Genomic DNA, 22,649 nt, shown 5'->3' with positions numbered 1-22,649 from the left:
TTATGCAACAAACCCCATAATACTGTCATGGTACACAGTTCTTTTCTCTCTGGCTCTGAAATTCCAAGAGGATTTAATTCCTTTCAAAATAAAGGGGCTGAGTGTGAGTAAACAGCATCTCTATGTGAAGGCTGAGATCACTTGTTAAGCCTGCCAGGATTAGGTTTTCCAATGGCAAGCCACAAGTATGAGTCAAACCCTCTAGATTTTCGATGGTTTACCACACCTCTCACTACAGTGGCACTTAAATGTTTTTCTTTGGTGTTTCTTTTCACAAGGAGGTCATTTGTGATCACCAGTTATGGCCAAACAGAATTGTTTTAGACAGAGACTTAGAAGTGGAGAGTGTTTGTGTGTAACATTGTAGCATTATCCTACTGTAGCATAACTGGAATACCAGTTGTCAAAATGGGCCCGGCCATCTTGATGCAGATTGCAGATGCACAGGCAATTGTCAAAACTGCATCCATGACAAGATACATTACACATGAAAGGGGAATGTTAAATCACCATTGGGTAGTGTCACTTCAGTCTTTTGACAAGCTGTGTGTCTGTCTGAATGGCCTGAAAGAGCCTGACAGTGAGACTAATGTTGATTTGGTTAACCATACTGTACAGTGTGACCGTCATAACCGCATCTTGTCTTTAACAGTAACTCTGAATCTGGTCACCAACATAAGAAGAGGGAGTTGTTCTAGACTACATCATTCTCTCCTTACCTGTGGAACTATGGTTTCTTCCATCCAACGGTGCCATACTGAAAATATGAAGCTGCTTTAATAAAACACAATTGTCTTGTAGGCCATTTCACAACTAAAAATACTGTAGACAGATTGTATGGAAAGTAGGCTATCCTGTAATTCCTTTACTGTAAATGCTCTCTGAAAAATGTCATGTGTTGCTGATTGCACAATATTCATCTTGCATCAGACAAGGGTGGAAATCCCCCAGGCATAATTATGTTTGTTCTACTGACACAGAGGACCTGAGATGAATGAGATAGCTTCCCAAACTGTATTCAGGTAGACAGATACATATGAAGTCAAACAGACATTTGGTGACAGACACTCTCTGGCGTATGACCTAGTGGATGTGGGTCTTTGAGACAGTAAAGATAATCTATTCTATTCTTCACTTTTATAGAAACTGAAATTCAATCTGTTGCCAAAGTGTATTTCCAACTACAAAAGTTGTTGTTTATTGTTGACAGGAACACTGAAGACTAAGCTGTTGTCGGTTACAGTGACACTTTTTTATTGTCTATCGTTCCGAACGACGTTCTTTGATTGGCTCGTGAGCTGACGTCAATGAACGTCGTCAACTTTCTTTTCCATTGGAGTGTCTGCCTCTACCGTGCGAGTCCGCAGAAGTATACCGCTTCAAAGTATCGCAACTTAATTCATGGAAACTCGATGACAGGCTTTTCATGAGTGGATTTTTACCTAACAATGTTTTCTTTTTTCAAATGACTTTTTTTTGGAAGCTCTAGATTTCCAAACAAAATTGAAGTGTGGATGAATGTCATTGAAGTTGAGCTCTGAAGTTCGGAGTTCCAAGATGAACTTGGGCCTGATGTTCATCAAATGTTCGGTAAGAAAACATATAGTGTGTTGCACATCAATAATATTTTATTTGCTTAATCATTTAATATTGGCAGAAGTTGATCGATATGAGAGATGTGCACGTCCAAGTGCGTAAACGCGTAAGACGAGGCGAGGCAGTGATTTGTTAAACGATGGATACAAAGTAACTTAAAAAAAAATATGCTCTGGAATGGGGGACAAACTTATGGCTTTAAAATAACATAGCCTAAGATCAAAGATCGAAGCTTACAGTTTTGCTTGCATTCTTGAGAGGAGCAAGCGGCTGCCCCGCCAGACATTTAGGAATTGTAAAACAGTCTGCAATCTCGGAATCTTCTATTCGATTATGCTGTGGAGACTCCTATACTTCTGATCTTGTCCTATAACTAACGTTTATCAACACTACATTCTTATCACACAGTTTCAGAGAATATTTTAGGGAAACATTCAGTCGACCTATTCATAGTGTATTGAAGTTTATACTGTACATGTGTTGTATAATGCCGACCCTTCCCCCATGACAACACCATCTGGTGTAGGACATGATCCCACCCTAATAATGTAACCCCACCACAGACAGGGACATCAGCAGGACTGCACATTTTGTCCAATCATACCTTGGTTTTCCACTTGCTAAATTGACGTGAAATTATTTGAAGTTGGTGTGTCATGACTATGACATTTCTTCACTCATGCTTTATTATTTTGCTGCTATCACAGTTTCACTGTATGTATCCATGTGGTCAACGATGTTACTGTATCTTCCCATGTAATTACCATGTAAATAGCAGCAACTAGGGGTCTCCTTAAATGTTTGAAGATGGTATGTCGACATTACAAAATGTCTCAAATTCATTCAATATCACTGTATATTGATGATTATTTTCAGAGGAGAAAATAAACTAATTCCAGCTGTCCTAGTCCCCAAGTCAAAACCACCCATTTAATGGAGAATCTTAGCAAGTCCTGCCAATGTAAAGTTTATTCCACACAAAAAGGGCCATTCACTGCTCTGCTGTTGTTTTTTCCAACCATGCAGCGCCAAAGCCTGATGCTATAAATATGCTCTCAGTAATGCCTGAAACACCTCTCCTTGTGTAAAAGACCCTTTGGATTTGACACATAACATTTGAGAAAGTCGTACACAATTATTTCGTTAATTTCAGCCAATGTTTGTGTTGTTTTGCATGGTTTTACCATCAAATCAATTGTCAATAGATGGGTACATAATATTGGAAAGTGTTTGTTATGAATTTCATATCCATGATTCCTCAAGCGCCAGAGTTTGTTTAGGACAGAGTATCCACCAGATGTAAGTCATGCATTGTTCCACTACTTAAATCAAATGACTTGTCTGGGTGACGATCTCTTTGTTTATCTCCTCTGTAAACTGCAGAATGTTCTGGAGATCTCTTGTTAGTTCCTGTTGCTATGGGACTGTGATTGAACTTCAACCCCCCTAATGGTCTCACCACTGAAATTGCCGCAGTGTACATCCTGGCCCTTCAGTAAACTTCCTGTGTAGAGTACACAGATTTACAGATATTAGTGGCATCAATCTAGTTTTGAGCACTGTCGTGCCTAAGCACATTTACACTAGACGTAATCTGTGGTTGCTTACTGAATGGCTGGGTGTGGGCTCACACAGGAAATATCTATCTCTGTGGGCAACAAAGGAAAGGACAACCATCAGGGATAAGTAGAAGTTAAATAGTGTAGCCTAAGATTCAATATTGGTCACCAAAGTGTTCACTAGTCTCTATTCTTTCATGCCATGTATTGTCAGTGACCATGTGGAAATATGAAACCTAGTGTGCCGATGCAGTAGAGGTCACATCATGAAGGCTGAATGATGCAACCCAGCGCAACCCTTATTTGTAATCAAAGGTCAGGTTGGCAGCAGGAATGTCTCTCTGTTATACAGAGTGCATATTAAACCTCAGAGCGTAAGAGGAAGGATGCGTGGAAAATGTTGATGCCATAAAAGTACTATGTTCACATGTGGAAGACACTGATACATTTTATTTAATTCATGTTTTACATTTCGTTGGCCAAATATACTATGGAGTATAATTGTAGTAATTGATTTTTGTGGAAAGATTATTTTCATTCATCTTTGAAATGCTTTACATGTTAAAATATGTATTGTAAGTGAGGATTAACACATTGTTTGGCTATTTTTTATGGCCTATTTTGTGAGGGTATGTTTCTCACATTCCACGCATTCTCAAGACCATTCTCATTACCTCTGAAAAAGTTAGATCAGCCTGTTTTTACTATTGCATGTGATGAACACGTTATAACGAGAGACACCTGCGTGGACATAGTTCATTGATGACTCACTTTCCTGTTTTCCTGTTGACCCCTTTCACTGCTACAGGGAGTGCCACACTGTCACCTGACATGTTTTCTAACCTACTACAATTTGAGAAATGTCAAGTGTATGACGTTAAGTTGCCAAGATGGTTGTTGGCCCCTACATCAACTCAAACGTTATTGTTGAGGCTGTTTGATGTGTAGATGCGTGGCGCTTGCTTGAATAAAGTCTAAATTGTGTCCATTGTAAGTATTTGAATTTGAATAGTCAAATTGGCCCGTCGCATAGCCTCACTCACATTGTTTGATACAGTATCCACTCAGTGTTAGCAAATCCCTCACGATAGCCTGTTAGCCAGGTAGGCCACAGTGGAGTTTGGATGTCAGAAACAACCGCTGGGGCTGCGGCTTAGGCTTTACTGTTCTGGACATCACAGGTCTTTTCACTATCAGCTAAAGTGGAACAGCTAACACGCATTTCAGCTTGCTCCACAAGACAGCAACAGTAGCTTGGAGGGCAAATGTCACAATGTACCTCTCACTTACAGTTACCATACTTCTGTGTGTCATACCTTGAAATATTGAAAATCTTCTCATGTTGTCTCAAAGGGGTTATAGAACCGTGCCAAGTTGTCCCTCCTAGATAGTAGGCCAGATTGGTGTTAGAATCTTGGAAGCAGCTCAACCTCGTCCATAGGGTGGGATTCTGTTTACAAAGACATAAATCATCCGTACGATGGGTCACTTAACCCCTGTGGACCTGTTAGACCCAAACACATACTCTGAATTTTTGCTGTGATGTGTTTATGGTGAAGGCTATAAACTGCCAGTACTTCAAAGGAAATTGTATTTAGAGACATCCTTTTAGAGCGCTAATGTGATTGTCTTTGCAACAAGGTAATGGATTCCTAAAGAGACTATCCTGGGAGTCACGCTCCCTCCCTCCCTCCCTCTCTCATTCTCTTCCTCTTTCCACTGTCCACACTCTTAACAGTTGTCCAATGTGTTAATTATCCCCAAGCCTTCTCCACCTCTGGCAAATCAGATAGACATGGGCTAAATTAACTTTCCTTCTCCGCACGAAGCTCTAAACTCAATCTTATAGGTGGCATTTAAGTTTGCTATGCAGTGTGTAGACATGGAGCTAGTTTCACACCAAGCTAACTATTTAGACGATGACTCACTTAGCAAGGATTTTTTTCAGGTCAGATGGTTGTTGTGTAAAGCAGTGGCATCAACATTGTACATAATGTACTGTACAGAACACTCTCAACTACACAGAACATTACATATAAGTGAAATATACACTCACCGAAATGTACACTCACTGAACACTTTATTAGGAACACTATACTAATACTGGGTAGGGCCCCCCTTTGCTTTCAAAACAGCCTCAATTCTTCGTGGCATTGATTCCACAAGATGTTGGAAACATTCCTTTGACATTCTGGTCCATGATGACATGATTGCATCATGCAATTCCTGCAGATTTTTCAGGTGCACTTTCAAGCTGTGAACCTCCCGTTCGACCACACCCCAAAGGTGTTCTATTGGATTCAGATCTGGTGACTGGAAAGGTCACTGTAGAACACTGAACTCATTGTCATGTTCATGAAACCAGTGTGAGACGACTTTTGCTTTGTGACATGGTGCATTATCGTGCTGGAAGTAGCCATAAGAAGATGGGTAAATTGTGGCCATGAAGGGATGCACAGGGTCAGCAACAATAGCCAAATAGGCTGTGGCATTCAAGCGATGATTGATTGGCATTAACGGGCCCAAAGTGTGCCAAGAAAACATTCCCCACACCATTCCACCACCTCCACCATGAGAAGGTGTACAGGTGTTAATAATAAAGTGTTCAGTGAGTGTAGAAACACCTGTTTAAGTCCCCTTACCATAACACTTCAACTTTCATCACCCATTGTCATTCACCCATCACCAAAGCAATAACTCAGCTTTAATGTGATCAGTCAGTATCTCACTGTCAGTCATATCACCAGCCGCAAGTGTGTGGCTGAGAACAGGGAATACGCTATAACTCACGTCAGAGATTGTTCTTTTTCTCTCATATGATGGTGAAAGTCCCTAACCTGTGCTGTGTTTCCCCATCACCTACTGTGCTAAGCGAAGGTAATCAGTGAACCCTACCCCCAGGAGGAAACAGAGTGTGTGTGTGTGTGTGTGTGTGTGTGTGTGTGTGTGTGTGTGTGTGTGTGTGTGTGTGTGTGTGTGTGTGTGTGTGTGTGTTTGTGTGTGTGTGTGTGTGTGTGTGTGTGGTTGAGCTGTGGCTTCCCTGAGTTATAAATATCCTCTGAAGCAGGATACGGTACAGGGCCTGGGTTCTGGGCCTGCTCTATGGCTGGCTATGGATGGAGCAGAGTGGAGCTGAACCCTGCATGAAGCCTCTGCATTGTCTGGGGCTTCCTGTGCTCCCTGAGAGGAGGGGGCGGCTGGTTTTCACACGCTCCAACTGACAGGCTGTGTGCGTGTTGCCTGGATGTGTGTCTGCATAAGTATGTGCATATGTGTGTGATTTCATGTGGATGTCTGTATTGGGTACAGAATGCATAGGTTGTTGAGTGACTTGGTGTTAATGCTCCAAGCTGTGATGTAGTGTAGCATACCCCAGACCCCTAGAGGAAGTATGCACACTGTATACAGTATGTCACCATAGTTTACCACTGAAAGAATTGTAGCTAGAACACGTCTTCTCCCAGCTTCAAAAGAAACAGGCATTTATTCTTGACGTAAAAGCCCTGTTGAGGTTATCTATGGGAGCTTTAGAATGGTCCAGTGTGTTCGTTTGGGCTTAACAAGCGTAGTATAGGAGGGTTTTCAAACCTTATCAAATGGATTGACTTATTTATGGAAGGAGAGGAAGTGAAAATAGTGGTGTGTCACCATCAACATGTGAATGGGTGCTATTCTTGACTACATACTGCTCTGGTCAATGTTGGGCATACAAATATAGTTATGTAGCGAGTGTGAACTGAGTCTGATGACAGAACCACTGCTGAACCTCTATGGTGACCGAAATAGAACTTGACCCTTAGTCCTCAGAATGTATTGGTTCATTGTGAATCCTATTTATCCTATGTATTGTCTATTGCCATGTATTTGCTCTGACCTACAAAATATAAAAAAGCAATAAAATGTGGTAAAAAAAATAAATTATTTTACAGTCATTTGATGGCTTTCATTGCGGAGAGGCAGTCAAAAGTTTAATGACATTACATACACATTGGTTTGTTCATAACAGACAGTGTTTAGTGATGGTATCTAAGGTTTCCTCGTGTTTACATAGAATTGTAGGTGTAAGAACGGTACTTAGGAATTGTTAAATGGTGGATGAGGTTTTTGAACAATGTGTCAGGGGAAGACATTGATCCATATCATATCTACAGTCTTCAGGATGTTATAAAAGTAAGACCTTGTGAGCATTTCTTCAGTACTTTTTCATTGGATTTAGGCAACTGTTGCTTTTGTACCGAAATATTCCTTCCCATAGTCCCTTTTGCTCAGCCCATCTTCCTTAGTAATACTTTCCACTCTGAATCGTAACCTCTAGGGCCTTTTGCCTTCTGTCCATTTAATGGTAGCGGATGGGTGTACTGTATCCTCAGTATCACGAATGTCCCACTGAGATAATGGATGAAAGAATAGGAGTGGCTAATGGGAAAGGCATGATATGGAGGGTCAGGGTCCCGATCCGGAACCGGGGGTGTAATGAGGTACAGCGTGCTGGTCCTTATCAGATGGCTATGATTGAAATCATCTGTCCTATATAAAATAAAGCACCTCCCTTGGTGTGTGTGTGTGTGCCTGTGTGTGTGTGTGTGCCTGTATGTGCGTGGTTGTTACGTGCCTGTGTGCGTCCGTGTGTGTTGGGGGTGGGGGGGTGTGTGGGGGGGGTCTCTCTCTCTCCATCTCTCTCTCAGATAATAATGAAACTCACTGTACTACGCTCGGGGGGGGGGGGGGGGGGGGGGGAAATACACTCCTCTAAATGGCACATTGATAACCTTGTCAACTGAATGAACGTCCTGTCATTCAGTCATAAATACCATCTCAGTGTACATGGCATGTGTAGAGTGTGCCAGGGCAATTTGGAAGTACCCAGGGCAAAGACAGGAAGAGGAGAGCTCCTGCTGTCTGATAGACAGTGCTGCTCACACATCTAATTGTCGGGCTCCCCACTCACTCTTACAGTATATTAGTGGCAGCTACTCTTCCTGAGGTCCACACAAAACACAATACAAACCACTCAACCAATATTGAGAAACAATGACATACAGTAGGGACAGTGTTTAACAGCATAACCAGCAGTACGTCCATTGTGTCCCATGTTGAGAGCAGCAGGATGTGGACTGTACCACTCCAGCCAGAGTTGGGGGGGGCTGCCAGGACCATGGGATTGTGGGTTTGAAAGGCTCTCCTCGTTGAGGTTTCAGTTGCCACTCTGGTCGGCTTCCTCACTATGTCTTTGAGGGAAACTTTTACCACACTGTGGCTGATCAGAGGGGTTGGGAATGTATGTACAGCTTGTGTGTTTGTGTGTGTGTGTGGTAGTGAGTGTGTGTGGTAGTGAGTGTGTGGTAGTGAGTGTGTTGACCATGCCGCCCAGTGTTTAGACAGTGCAGTATGTCAGGGTATCGTCAGATATATCCAGTCCCATTACTGGAATGCCACACTAGTATAAGCATAACAGCTGTTCAACATTGGTTTATATTGATTTACAAGACATGTATATAGATGGTGTGTATAAATGTCTGCATTTAGGATCTGATACAGTATGTCCTTTCAAACTGGGATCTCATTTAACTTCATCTAATACAAAATCTGCAACACACAAAAAGTTCTTAATCAACAAACCGCCAACTTCAGGCACACAAGAACCCTGTCATGGTTATACTCAATGGGAACATTCCATTTATCTATTTGTTCCCTATAAAAATGTCTTTATCCCTCTGTGGGGTGCCTGTAAATGTCTAACCCTAACAGGTTTGTCTGTGAGGATGGCTGCATGGAGGAATCTAATGATTCACTGGCCCTGGAATGCACTGAGACAGGAAATGATGTCATCTCTCAGCACTGTCTGTGTGTCTTCAGTATAGACAGGACACCTGGCAGTTGATAGGGCACATAACCATGGTAACCTCAGTACACAAGCTTGATTATGGTGAAATCTGTATTTTACTGTCTCTGGTATTTGTCATGTGTTCAGCCTGTCTCTTCTATAGAATGGTTTCCTATGGAGGCGACTTTGCAATGTGTCGTCTCTCCTCCCTGGTTCTTTGTCTCTCCTTTTCACAAATGTTCACATACTTGCACACTGTCATTTTCTCTCTCCTTCTTTTTCACACGGCCTTCAGTCTCTCCCCCTTTTCCCTTTCCCTCAACCCCTTCCCCACAGTCTCACAAACACACTCACACACCCTCAAGTCTTGAACTCCGCCCACACAATCTTGCACGCTGTTAGACCCTCTCTCGTTTCCTCTCCACCTCTCTCTCTCTCTCTCTCTCTCTCTCCCCCCCCCTCCCCTCTTCCTCTCAGTATGTTTGGATGGTTCTAAATGGTGTGATTGTGAGTGCTCTGCCGGCCGTCGGCCCCTCCACTCTGCCTCCCTGTGTCTGTGGAAAGTCTGACGTGAGCAGAGGGAGACGAAGAGGGAGAGGGGAAGGGAGAGTTAGGCAGAGAGGGGGGGAGAGAGAGAGAGAGAGACCTAGAAAGAGGTTCGGCGGCAGCACAGTGCTGCACCGGCCAGGAAACTCCCTGTGAACAACAAGGCATGGCTGCCTTCCAGAGAGCCAAGTCCTCCAGGAGCCCAGCATCAGGAGTCGGTCTACCCCAGCCTGTCCCACCACTCTCAGCCTCTGTGCCAGGTGGGGGTAGGGGGTGGGGACGGGAGAGAGACAAAAAAACTGCAAAAGTAGGCCGCTCATTTACACTGCAGGTGTCGCGTTGCGTTTGAGGCGCTTCGTGGCGGTGTCGCATGTCAGGCCAGTCAAAGAGCCGGGGTTTAAGAATGTGGGTCATTTGAAGTAGAGGCACTAAAGCGTGTTGTTCGCCCGTGAATGGAGCCTTCTCACAATGACACGGTGAAAAGCGTGTGAATAAACACCGATGCCTGGGGGCCACACTAAAGTGCTCCGCTGTATTCTTCTCTGCCCCCCCCCTCCTATACAAGCCTGTTATTAGACGACACATGAATGGATTACTGGAATCACATCTGATATGGGCTGTGTGTGCTGGCGTCAGCTGAGATACTTTATCAAAGCCATTGTCTTCTCACCTTAGTAGACATGATGGTATGGGCAGCAGTTGATTCAGAGAAGATTTTAGTTTGAATGAACATTGAACTCTCATTATTCTTTATGTTAACGCACTGCACCACGTTTTTGAAAAAGTCCTTTCATTTTTATTTTATTTTTATGGATCTTAACTGGACCCCAAAATAGTGAAGCCAAACTTGACCATCCAATGTTCTTGTCATGGGACATTGTTGTGAGGATCAACAACTGCTTTTAGTCTTTGCCTTAGTGAAATTCCAGTAAATGAAGCCCTGCATCATACACATCTTAGGTTGTTTTGTCTCTATTTTCTAACTCTCTCTTTAACTCTAACGACTCTCCTAATTGGCTTTGCCCTGCAGATGTTCAAATCAGATGGTTCAAATTAAGGCCCAGATTGCTCACACAAGGTTTCTTATGAGAACACAGACTCTCCTCTCTCTCCTTGAGTGTGGCTGGGCAAGTGGGTGTGTATATACACGGGTAATGTGAACCTCACTCTCCTTCTCTCTCTCTCTCTCCCTCTCCCCATCCCTCCCTCCCTCCCTCATGCAGGTTCTGGTGCTACTGCTGTCATTTGAGCTTGTGGGCTGTGCTGCAGAGCTGAGTGTGGCAGCCCAGTGGGCAGGTGATGACTACAGGAACCGGACAGCCAGACACAGAACCTGTTTGGAGAACCAACAGTACCCCCACCAGGGCCGCTGCTGCCTCAACTGTCAGGCCGGTAAGGAGATCCAGAACCCAGGATAGGACCTGGGCTAGAACCCTTTCTGAAACCACGCCTAGACCTTCTAAACAGGTTCCTACCACAACCAGAGCCAGAACCCAGGCTGCAACTGGGCCTTTAGAAACATCCTAGCGGAACACAAACTAGAATCAGGCCTTATGATCAGAACGTACAGAGAGGAGAGAACCCTGCCTGGGTTTACTGCTGCATAAACATGGGCCCCATTAAAGCCTGGCCTTAAGGCAGGTCCTTATAGAGTTTAACCAATGCCAACAATGTGAAGAAACCAGAGTGAACCCAGGCCCAGGATGGAAGCCCAACCCAGAATCTGTAATCACATCCAGTAGTAAACACTCAGCAGAGAGGGAGTAAAATTAAGAGTTTCTGTTAAAAGTTGTGTTAGTAGCTGAAATGGTGCTATTAAAATCTGAGCCAAGCACATATGGCTAAATAGCTGTTGTGATACCAGTGCTTGGTTAAAACATCTACAGCAAGGGAAATTATTTGGACCATAGGCAGGTAGTTTGGCCGACAAATGTATTTAATCTTTATTTATACTGGGGAAGCACACTGGGACCAAGGTCTCTTTTACAGTAAAATGAAAGAGGTAACAAGGTCATGTGCTTTATATTAGACTCAATAAGATTCCATTTTGATAAGTACTGGTTGGAGCTTTTGCTGGTTTGTCAGAAATGCCCCTGACCTTTTTTAAAGTCTCTTAACTGTGTATTTCTCGCCCCCGCCCCCGCCCCCACACCCCTCTCTCTCTCTCTCTGGTGTGATAGCATTAGACCCTCTGTTCCCCAAACACATGAGAATCAGGCGCTTAATGTATGGCATGCATGAACAGGATGTGGAAATAAATACTAATATGCATTACCACATAACAAATATGGGAGACCACCTACATGATATACTGTGTAGGCTAAGTAGTTCACTTACATCATGGGTAGCTAGTATGTCTTTCTATTCCAGTTGTAGATTTAGGAGAAGCAACCCTGTTGGTTGCTGTGAAGCACTTGTGTGACAATTGTATATGTGAACAATGTGATGCTAAAGATGTCTTGATGTCTACTGTTGGCAGGTACGTATGTTGAGAGAGCCTGTGACCAGGACCAGGAGCAGGGAACCTGTATGCCCTGTGAAGGCCTCACCTACACCGAGCACCCCAATGGCATGAACCGCTGCCTGCCCTGCACATACTGCCGCATGGGTAATGAAGTCTTCTGGCTTGCTCTATCCTCTAGCCCAGGGGTGCCCAATATGTCGATTACGATCGACCGGTCGATCGCGAGAGTAGTGACATTATTGATTTTTTTATTTTTTTATTTTTTTATTATTTTTACGACGGACATTTGTGCTTCAGCACGGTACGAGGCAATTGAGCCAGTGTGAGTGCGCCACTTGATTGACGTACAATGCGGCCAGTCTGAGCTTCTCTTCTACGGGTCACGTGTCATATATATATATATATATATATATATATATATATATATATAGCATTTTTTAATGTAGGTAGATCATTTTGACCTGGTCATTTTGAAAGTAGCTCGCAAGCCGAAAAAGTGTGGGCACCCCTGCTCTAGCCTGTCCTTACCTGTCCAGCTCACTATTGTGAATGACAAAGTGTAATTTGATGTATGTACAGTATGACAACACTCATGTGTCACTGTCATTTCACTAAGTTTGCATCGTCAGAAAAGACTCCTTTCCATACCACATCAATTGAACTTTGGTCCAACAACCATATTGTCTCTCTCTCTCTTTTGTCTGTTGTCTCTCTATTGAATAAGAATGTAACCGCCCATTCCGAGACTCTTAAAACTCATTGGCAGTCACAGTTTGTTTGATCGACTTTTGGTTAGGTGAGAGAAGAACACATGGCAGCTGTACATGAAAAACTGATCCTGTGGTGTTCCATGGCATAGGAGGGTGTGTCTTTGTTGTTTTGTCTCACATGCTGAATGTGAGTGTGTATTATCTGTCTCAGGAGGGGGGGGGGGGGTGACCTTGGTTGGGTGTGGTGGTGTTTTATTGTTTCCCACATTGCGTCTTTGTGCCATATGAAAGGCTAGAGCCACAGAATGGAGACTACTGTTACACACGGGTGACACGTTTTGTGCTTAGTCATTGAGGTGTTGAGAAATGGCTTCACCTTTTGCCATACGCTTTGTCTCAGTGCTAACAAATCTTAGTCTATGACTATGTAAACATGAGATACTGTAGAAACATCTAAGAAAACCCAGATTTAAACCACAGCTCCAACACTACTTACACAGACTATAATGTTACTATATTTTAGTTAAAGGAGCATTGGTACATCCTTTTTTGGACTTTTACATTTACATTACATTACATTTATGATATACAGCCATTGATTTTTTTAAGAATAGATTCATGCCTCATGAGCTTAGTTTAACTGTGTTACCCCTCAGAACCAAAAATGAACCCCAATGAATTGTAAACAAACACTGTATAGCTGCAAAACATGGTTAAAACTATTGTTTTGACCTTGTATCCATAGCTCCATTTATGAATTTGAGAGTGGTTACATTTTCATCCCCATCCCATAGCTGTTTAAAAATATATATATATATACAGTTGTGAGTTTTCACGCCTCTGCTCAGAATTTATGACATGACATTTATGACATGGAAAATTTTAGTGACGCAGTCTAGGGTAATTTATCCATCACTATGTTTAGCCCCAGCAAGTAAAGTTCACTTACACACCCATATCAACATATTATGGTGACACTTAATTTTACAGTTTTTTATATACAGTATGCAGTATTCACTTAGAAGTTACCTGGTGAAACTGACCTAGTAATAATAGCCTCTCTCTCTCTCTCTCTTTCTCTCTCTCTCTCTCTCTTTCTTCTCTCTATCTCCCTATCCCTGTCCCTGTCCACAGACCAGACCCGGACTGTGCCCTGCACCAGTACTACAGATACTCAGTGCCAGTGTAAAGCTGGCAGCTTCTGTGTGCCAGAGCAGGCCTGCGAGGTCTGCAAGAGATGTGCCAAGTGAGTGCCATACCACACGACTAATTAAATTATACTACTAAAATGGTCATGTGACGCCTTGTGTGAAATAGTGTGCATCCCCCTTGCTGTGGCTCTCCTAAAATGAGCATAAAAATTTTTTTTCAGTGGGAACTTCTGGTATAAAAATATACAATACATTACAAATACAGATACGGTTTTCAGAAGTGCATTTAAAGTGCTCATTTAAAAGTCTTACTGATGTTTTCACAAAACTGTTAAGGCTATCTTGGTCCTTAGATGTAATGATGACAACAACAACAACAACAACAACAACAACAGCAACAACGAGTGCATCTCTCTCCATAGGACTGAGACCCAGATCTAGAGCTCAGAGTGGGACCTGCATCTTCAAATTCTAATTTCTCCCCCTTTTTTCTTTTCTGCCCAGGTGTAAAGCAGGGGAGAAGGAGGTGAAGAAATGCACCCCCACCTCTAACACTGTGTGTAAAAAACAGGAGCCCGATCCCGACCCCACCCTCAACACCCCTGCCCCCCCAACCGCTCCCCCCAGCTCTCCAGGGGCCATAGGTACAACAGGCTTACCTATAGGCTTCTTTTCGTCTCTCTGGTTCTGTTATTGTGTTGAGTGCATATGAGATGAATGCAAGCACACCATCCACTGTATTGACTCTCTTGAATGTAATGACATCTCTTAACCTTGAATAACGTAATAGTCAGTGGGGAAGTGGGGTTGTCAATGGGGAACAGCTGCCCATTCAAGTCACGCAATAGGCATTGTGTGCCATAGGCACTGTGTCAGTCAGAGGGAAATCAAATACATGATTCCGGTTTTGTAATTGTTTACATATTTCCTTTTGAATAGCTATTCCTTTGATCATCCTGCTCCTCATTGGAATTGGAATTGGTCTGTGGTACTGGGTCAAGCGATATCCATGTAAAAGAGCAGGTGAGTTAAAAGATTTCCACCCCGTCTTTCCATGTTCAATGTGATAGATAGATACTTTATGTTTATTAATGTTCTTTATGTAATGTTATGACTGTTTTGCCTCAGGTTCAGAGAGCCATTGTGACTCCAATGAGATTGTGAAAATACCCATTGTAAGTACCCTTCTATCCTCATATCTATTAGATGTATTTTATTTTATGATGAATGAATGAATCATGAATACTTTTAACTGTTGAATGATGGAGTCCAAGGTTATTTAGTATGTGTGCATGTGTGCCTCTCCCTATTTTTAGCCCTGGCAGTTATTTATTTAGTCCATCGCCTCAACTCATATCAATGTATTATGATTTTATGATATTCATGTTTTCCCTCTTTCTACCTTCCTCCCTCAGGATGAGAGTGGGCCCACAGCAGAGGAGAGACAGAACAGTCAGAATGCAGGTCTGGAGGGGGAGGAGGCCCGCCCTGAGTCCCGTCCCCTGCTGCAGGAGACCCAGGGTGGGCTGAACAAGGCCTCCCCTCCCCTGGAGGACGAGGACCGGGGCCTGGGGGACAGCCTTCCCAACACCACCAGCTCCTCCCAGACCAGCCTGTCTGCCCTGCCCACAGCAGCCTCCTCATGCAGCTCCCCACGCCATAGCCCTGCTGCCCAGAGACTGCAGCCTACGGCAGGGGTGAGAGAAACACGGAGGGAGGGAGAGTGGGGAGCAAAGGCGGAGGAGAGTGTAGCGTAGGGAGAGGGGGAAGTATAGTGGAGGGAGAGGGAGAGGGAGAGAAAATCAGAGTGGGGGAAGGGGTACAAAGGCAAGGACCCTGGGGCTGGGTTTGGCCTAGCTTGACACTCACTCCTCACACAAACACAGCCAACATGAGATCTGGAGAGGATAACATTACAAACAGAATAAGCAAAGGGATATTCTGTCTTTTTAAAGAGCCATATCTTCATTTTACTTGTACATAAATAAGAAAAGAGGACTTAAATAGAATAGAATAATAGGTTTTCCATGTACCGCAAAAGGTTTTCTTTTGTGAGGGTTTAAACTGAGAGCTCTCAAGTCTTTAACTGTGTTTTTCTATCTGTCATCTTTTAGGATGATCCTCTGCAGAACCGACTGGTGCCAGTGCTAGGTAAGAGTCACAGCCATGTGCTAGAGAGAGCTTTTAGTTGGGGCTTGGCCTGGGGGAGGTCTCCATACGGTACATAAGCTCTTTCATATCTCCTTGTCATTCCACATGTTGTAAACACATTCATCATGCCTTGTACTCCCTACTTAAGGCAGAGTTCATGTCAGTCTGCAGTAAACTGGAACAATCAGAAAGAATCTCCACAAGGACCTCCCTGATAATATAGATGATAGATTGGTCTCATGACAGTCATTCTTCCTTCAAATCCTGCAGGGGATAGGACTAAGCAACAGTGTTTGTGCTAGTCAAATTGCGGAGATAGTAGAGCTTAGCTTTGTGTGTATCTCTCCCTGAAGTAAATTCGGTGTGTGTAGCACTTATTTACTTTAGTCTCCACGTTTTAACCTTGTTAGGTCTGTATTCAGTGGTTGATTGCTTTATGAGTTAATTCTCGAGCACTACAAGGTTAGCAACAATTTGCAATTTAGATGTTAACAAGGAGCTCTATTGTAAGGAATACAAATGGACAAAATGTGACAGGGAAAGCACACACAGTCCTGAACAGGCAGCCACAGTTTCTGAAACAGATAATGGTAGATGCGCACATTAGATAGAGTACCATTACATTAACGTGTCGTAGGACTGTACATATTACCATACTGTTGAAGTGAAACTCTTTCTAATGATTGTTTTCTGCATATAAAGCCTAATAAGCAGGAAAGGCAAATGCAATAATGATGTTGTATCACATAACTAGTTAGCCACTTAGACTTAACAGTGGGCTTGTTCTTCCTGTTTTCCCTAGGAGAGGAGACCTCTCTGAAGAAGAGCTTTGACCTCTTTGACGAGTTCCTGGACGTCCGGATTCACAACAAGTTCTTCAGGCTGATTGGGGTCAGCGACAACCACATCCTGATGGCTGAGAGCGCCCCCCCTGGTGACAAGGTGTATGATCTGCTGAAGAACTGGATGCAGAGGAAGGGGCTGAAGGCTGACATCAATGCCCTGCTCAAGGCCCTTCTCAGTCTGGACCAGAGACGCTCAGCAGAGAGCATCGCCTTCGCAGCCATCCAGAAAGGCTACTACAAACATGCAGACACACCCTGATAGCAATAGCCACGGGGGGCTACCGTAGAGACCAGGAGGAATGAGTGAAAACAAAATAACTTTTTTTTTAAGAAAAACTAAAAGAGGGAGGATGGCTTGGAGATGGACTTTGGTGTCTTTCAAGATGGCATTGCTTCTTATCGGCTGAAATGGTCAAGTGTATTTGCCCTTGATAGGCCTCGGCTTTGACAGGCCTGTGCTATTTTTATTTTATTTTTTTAAAGAAAAACAAAACCCAAAAAGGAAGAGGAGTTGGTGATCAATGTTGATGTTGTCTTCCAAGATGGCATCACCTCTTATCGGCTTTAATGGCCAAGTGTATCTGGCCTGATAGACCTTGGCCTTGATTGGTCAGATGTAAGCTGAGAGGTCTCTGGGTGAGTCTGGAGCTCACCAGGACCTCAAAGATTACAGCCCGCTCTCTGAGCAACTGGCTTATAGCCAATACTGTACCCTGGGACAGGGACATACACTGGTTTGTAGGAGTGGCTTTAGCTATGTCACTGATACTGCGTCAACTTGATGCACTGGCCTCTGGCACATGTAGGGTTTAGAGCTCCAGGTAACAAATGCCCTTAGGCAGGTTTACAGTTTTAAACTACAGGTAAAGATAGGCCATAAGCACAATGCGGTTGAAAATGACAGGAAATATGGAGCATTTGAACTATCATGGTATATTGTGCAGGTTGTTATAGTAGATTAGCATACTACCTTTTTGCCACAGTTCGACATGGTCCATTTGAATATTTACATCTTTGTGTGTGAATATTTGTTGTGGAGTCCATTAGTTGTCCGTTAGTAGTTCGTTTCGGAGTCCATTTATGATTGAAACGTGCCATTGGCTCTTTCTAAGCAAGGATGGTTTTTCACAGAGCATAAGTGACTAAACTGAATGTGTGTATACTGCCTTTAATAGGTCTGTTGTTAGTTGTCAGTGTTAATAATCAAACAAAACATCTTGAAAAGAGTTTCAGTAGCTGTTTCTGTTTTGTTATTAAGGATGTTTCTCAACGTTTCCTCAAGGGCTCCATCCTTTTATTTATTGACATATTTATTTCTAACGGATGATAATTATGTGTCATTATTTATATCATTACAAATACAGCCCTGGAAAACAAAATAGCACAGAATGTTATTTTGTGTTATGACTACATTTAGCTCCAGGGCAATATGACTGATATGAAATCGACAGGTGTGGGGAAAACTATAATGTTGTGTTGTTAACCCTACCCTGATTGATGCACTGGTCACAGGCTATGTCTATGTTCAGTGCACATACAGTTAACATGTATTGTTACACATGCCATTTCCTCACATAGAGGGTCATATTCAACCACAGTGGTCATAATCACTGCAGTGTTGACGCTCTTGTTGTGGTCATTTTGGCACGTGTAAGTTCATTTGAAGGCTGCGGAGACGTTTCTCTCCAACCCTCAGAACAATCGAACTGATAGATAGATGGGCCCCTCTATACATGTCAACAATGACATGGAATACAGGTACGCAATCTTGGTTAGGCTCTCTGATGAAGGAAACCTCTTCTGGATATGAAAAGTCCAATTTTTATTTCCTCTAGCGTCCTTTGTACATACATTTCCAAAAGTGCATTCATGTGCTTAACAAAATATATATGTAAATGTATAGTTTTATTAACAAAAGAAGAAAGCTTAAAACCAGAAGGAATCGAAAGTGTGAAGTAAATGTGATACCGACCCAAGTGGTTAATTTGTAGACCTAAGTACTAGCATATGATGTTAGACATATAAAACTCAATTTAGCCCTTTTTCCGGCAGTGTAGTGACAACACTATTATGTAAAGAGGAAAGAATTTTATTTTATAGCTGAAGAAAAAAGCTACAGTGCTGGCACTGCCATTTATTGACAGACAATGAAAAAACAACCTGCATCAATTTCTAGGGACCTTTATTTTACTATTTCTTCATAATGCTTTTCAAAAACCTTTTTAACATTTCCCTTCCAGCACAATATTCACTTTGACTGCTTGTGGCTCCTTTTATATGAAATTTTAGGAGTTATAGCTAAGAACTGTCTTCTGTGTAAACATCGTCTTTGTGCTGTGGCAGTTGATTTGAGAATATGTGTGTTTTTTCTTCTCTGTTCTTTACTTTTGTGTATTTAATACAAACCTCACTCAGTTTTAAAACATGTTTATGTAGTCTACAGTGCATTTGGAAAGTATTCAGACCCCTTCACTTTTTTATGTTACAGCCTTATTCTAAAATGGATTCAATTCATTTGTTTCCTTCATCAATCTACACACAGTACCCCTTAATGACAAAGCCAAAACAGGTTTTTAGAAATGTTTGCTAATTTATTAAAAATAATTTAAAATAAAAATCACATTTACATAAGTATTCAGACCCTTTACTCAGTACTTTGTTGAAGCACCTTTGGCAGTGATTACAGCCTCAAGCCTCAATACACCTGTATTTGGGGAGTTTCTCCCATTCTTCTCTGCAGATCCTCTCAAGGTTGGATATGGGGAGCATTGCTGCACAGCTATTTTCAGGTCTCTCCAGAGATGTTCAATCGAGTTCAAGTCTGGGCTCTGGCTGGGCCACTCAAGGACATTCAGAGACTTGTCCCGAAGCCACTCCTGCATTGTCTTGGTTGTGTGCTTAGGGTCGTTGTCCTGTTGGAATGTGAACCTTTGCCCCAGTCTGAGGTCCTGACCGCTCTGAAGCAGGTTTTCATCAAGGATTTCTCTGTACTTTGCTCCGTTCATCTTTCCCTTGATCTTGACTAGTCTCCCAGTCCCTGCCGCTGAAAAACATCCCCACAGCATGATGCTGCCACCACCATGCTTCACCGTAGGATGGTATTGGCCAGGTGATGAGCAGTGCCTGGTTTCCTCCAGACGTGACGCTTGGCATTCAGGCCAAAGAGTTCAATCTTGGTTTCATCAGACCAGGGAATCTTGTTTCTCATGGTCTGAGAGTCCTTTAGGTGCCTTTTGGCAAACTCCAAGCGGGCTGTCATGTGCTTTTTACTGAGCAGTGGCTTCCATCTGGCCACTCTACCATAAAGGCCTGATTGGTGGAGTGCTGCAGAGATGGTTGTCCTTCTGGAAGGTTCTCCCATCTCCACAGAGGAACTCTGGAGTTCTGTCAGAGTGACCATTGGGTTCTTGGTCACCTCCCTGATGATGGCCCTTCTCCCCCTATTGCTCAGTTTGGCCGGGCAGCCAGCTCTAGGAAGAGTCTTGGTGGTTCCAAACACCTTCCATTGAAGAATGATGGAAGCTACTGTGTTCTTGGGGACCTTCAATACTGCAGAAATGTTTTTGTACCCTTCCCCAGAACTGTGCCTCGATACAATCCTGTTTCAGAGGTCCACAGACAATTCCTTCAACCTCATGGCTTGGTTTTTCCTCTGACAAATGCACTGTCAACTGTGGGACCTTATATAGACAAGTGTGTGCCATTCCAAATCATGTCCAATCAATTGAATTTACCACAGGTGGACTCCAATCAAGTCATAGAAACATTTCAAGGAGGATCAATGGAAACAGGATGCACCTGAGCTCAATTTCAAGTGTCATAGCAAAGGGTCTGAATACTTATATAAATGTGATATTTCAGTTTTTTATTTTTAATAAATTAGCAAACATTTCTAAAAACCTGTTTTCGCTTTGCCATTATGGGGTATTGTGTATAGATTGATGAGGGGAAAAAATCATCAATTTTAGAATAAGGCTGGAACATAACAAAATGTGGAAAAAGGTGAAATCTGAATACTTTCCGGAATGCACTGTATGTTTTACAAACTTTATTTTCCTTTTATATAAGTAATTTCCTCCCTTAGACAATTGTTTGTGTGTGTATGTATTTCGGATACAAATGTGGCAAAGCCAATGTATTTGTTTTAGGTCAATTTGAAATAAAGGTTTTGTACAGATATTCAATTTTGTATTGAGTTGGTATTTTTATTTCAAAACAAATTGTGTAAAAAGTCAACACACATATAGTTTTATGAGGTCTAGTTTACTTTGTGTAAGATTTCATTGTAACAATGTATAAAATCTGAATAGTAAGTACTGTATCATCATGTACTGGGTATTATTTTTAGATTATTTCATTTCAATATTCTGTTAGATGTCATAATGCTCTCCCACTGGGTAGTGATAACATAATACAGTTCCACTGAGCAGTCTGTGATTTCATAATGAGGTGACATTCTAGTGATCAGTTGGGGTGACAGTTCTATCTTTCCCCAGCTCATTCTGCTCCCTGGCTGTGTGTGAGAGAGAGCAGAATAGGGTCCTTTCTCCTCAGGTCTTCGTGTGAAGATGGTGAGGAAGAGCGGGGCATTCGACCTGAACCGCTGCACCATCAGGCAGCTGGTCCAGCTGTCGGGCATCCCTCTGAGCCACGCCAGGAAGCTGGTGCGCTTCAGAGAGCGGCAGCGCAGAACTGCCCGTCGGATGGAGGAGGAGGAGAAGAGGGCCAGGTTGGAGAGACGCCTCAGTCTCTGGACAGAGCTCCAGGAGGAAGGGGAGGAGGGGCCGGTGAGCAGACGCACACGCAGAGCCAGACTCGCACTCAACAAGAAGAAAAGCACAGAGGATATCACCTTGGCGATTGGGGTAGCAGCTGATCCTCCTAGACTGAGATCTGGCCAGCGGAGGGTAAGGCGTGCCTCCCTATTGGAGATCCAGAAACAGCAGGACCAGGCTAAGAACCTCCAGCTGAGCCCAGGATCCTCCTCAGAGACAGACTCAAAGAGAATCCTCCTCAGCCTCAGTGGAAATGAAACCAGGCTACGCAGGGGAAGTCAGGAGCTCAGCAGTCAGAGATTAGGGACACTGAGCAATCCATTTGTGATTGTCATCGAGATCAGGACGCCTACTGATAGAGTGAACATTGACCACAGTCGTGACCCTATGAGCAAAGCTGAGTTCCCACACACCCTCCGAATCAAACAGGAGGACAAGCAGACCCACTACTCTTGTCCAGTCCAGCACCTACACCCACATAACATGCCTCCACAGCAGCCATATGGCCTCAGTCTAGCAGAGCTACCACAACCACAGTCACCCGGGCATCCCCCCTGTCCTCCTGCCCAAGCTTTCCCAGACCAGGAGGCTCCCAGTTGGCCACCACAGCCCAACCAGCAGGGTCCCCCTGGTCCTCTCATCCCAGAGCCCTCTCCACACCAGCCTCAGTCACACACAGAGCCCACCCTGCCAGGTGAGACTTGCAGGCCAGAGCCTGGCCGCTGGTTTCGGGAGGCTCATTGTAAGATCTGTGGAGCTGTAGAGAGGTGCTGGGCCAGGCTACGATGGCGGCACTCACAACCCAGACACACAACCTCTGAGACAAGAGAAACCGAACTCCAGCGGAACAAGAGGATCCTGGTGGAGATGAAGAGGCGGAGCAGGAGGAAGAGGAAGAGGAAGGGTAGGAGTAATAGGAGGAGGGGGATGCGACAGAGGGAGGCAGCAGTACCCCAGGGCCAGGCAGAACCTTCCAAAGACCAACTTTGTGTCATTCTTTGATTTGTAACCTGAGGAGAGTCAGGCCT

The 22,649-nt window shown here is 43.5% G+C and overlaps 1 protein-coding gene across 1 annotated transcript; it reads left to right on the top strand.

Moving 5' to 3' along the window:
* The first annotated feature begins 1,358 nt into the window (after window positions 1–1,358).
* Window positions 1,359–21,025, top strand: tnfrsfa (tumor necrosis factor receptor superfamily, member a). Its single transcript, XM_083670275.1, has 10 exons — window positions 1,359–1,590; window positions 10,749–10,917; window positions 12,005–12,133; window positions 13,834–13,945; window positions 14,355–14,494; window positions 14,790–14,873; window positions 14,979–15,025; window positions 15,266–15,547; window positions 15,965–16,001; window positions 16,804–21,025. The coding sequence occupies exons 1-10, from the start codon at window positions 1,519–1,521 to the stop codon at window positions 17,103–17,105; spliced, it is 1,374 nt and encodes a 457-aa protein (XP_083526401.1). The 5' UTR covers window positions 1,359–1,518; the 3' UTR covers window positions 17,106–21,025.
* Window positions 21,026–22,649: the final 1,624 nt, after the last annotated feature.

This window comes from Argentina silus (assembly GCF_951799395.1).
Source record: "Argentina silus genome assembly, chromosome: 5".
Lineage (NCBI taxonomy): Eukaryota > Metazoa > Chordata > Actinopteri > Argentiniformes > Argentinidae > Argentina > Argentina silus.
Note: the sequence above shows the minus strand (reverse complement) of the source record. Positions and strands in the feature narration are given on the sequence as shown.

Coding starts and splice junctions, on each gene's coding strand:
- tnfrsfa (XM_083670275.1), top strand. CDS start 1,519: ATGTCATTGAAGTTGAGCTCTGAAGTTCGGAGTTCCAAGATGAACTTG. Junction 14,874..14,978: donor ATATCCATGTAAAAGAGCAG/GTGAGTTAAAAG, acceptor GTTTTGCCTCAG/GTTCAGAGAGCCATTGTGAC. Junction 15,026..15,265: donor AGATTGTGAAAATACCCATT/GTAAGTACCCTT, acceptor TTCCTCCCTCAG/GATGAGAGTGGGCCCACAGC.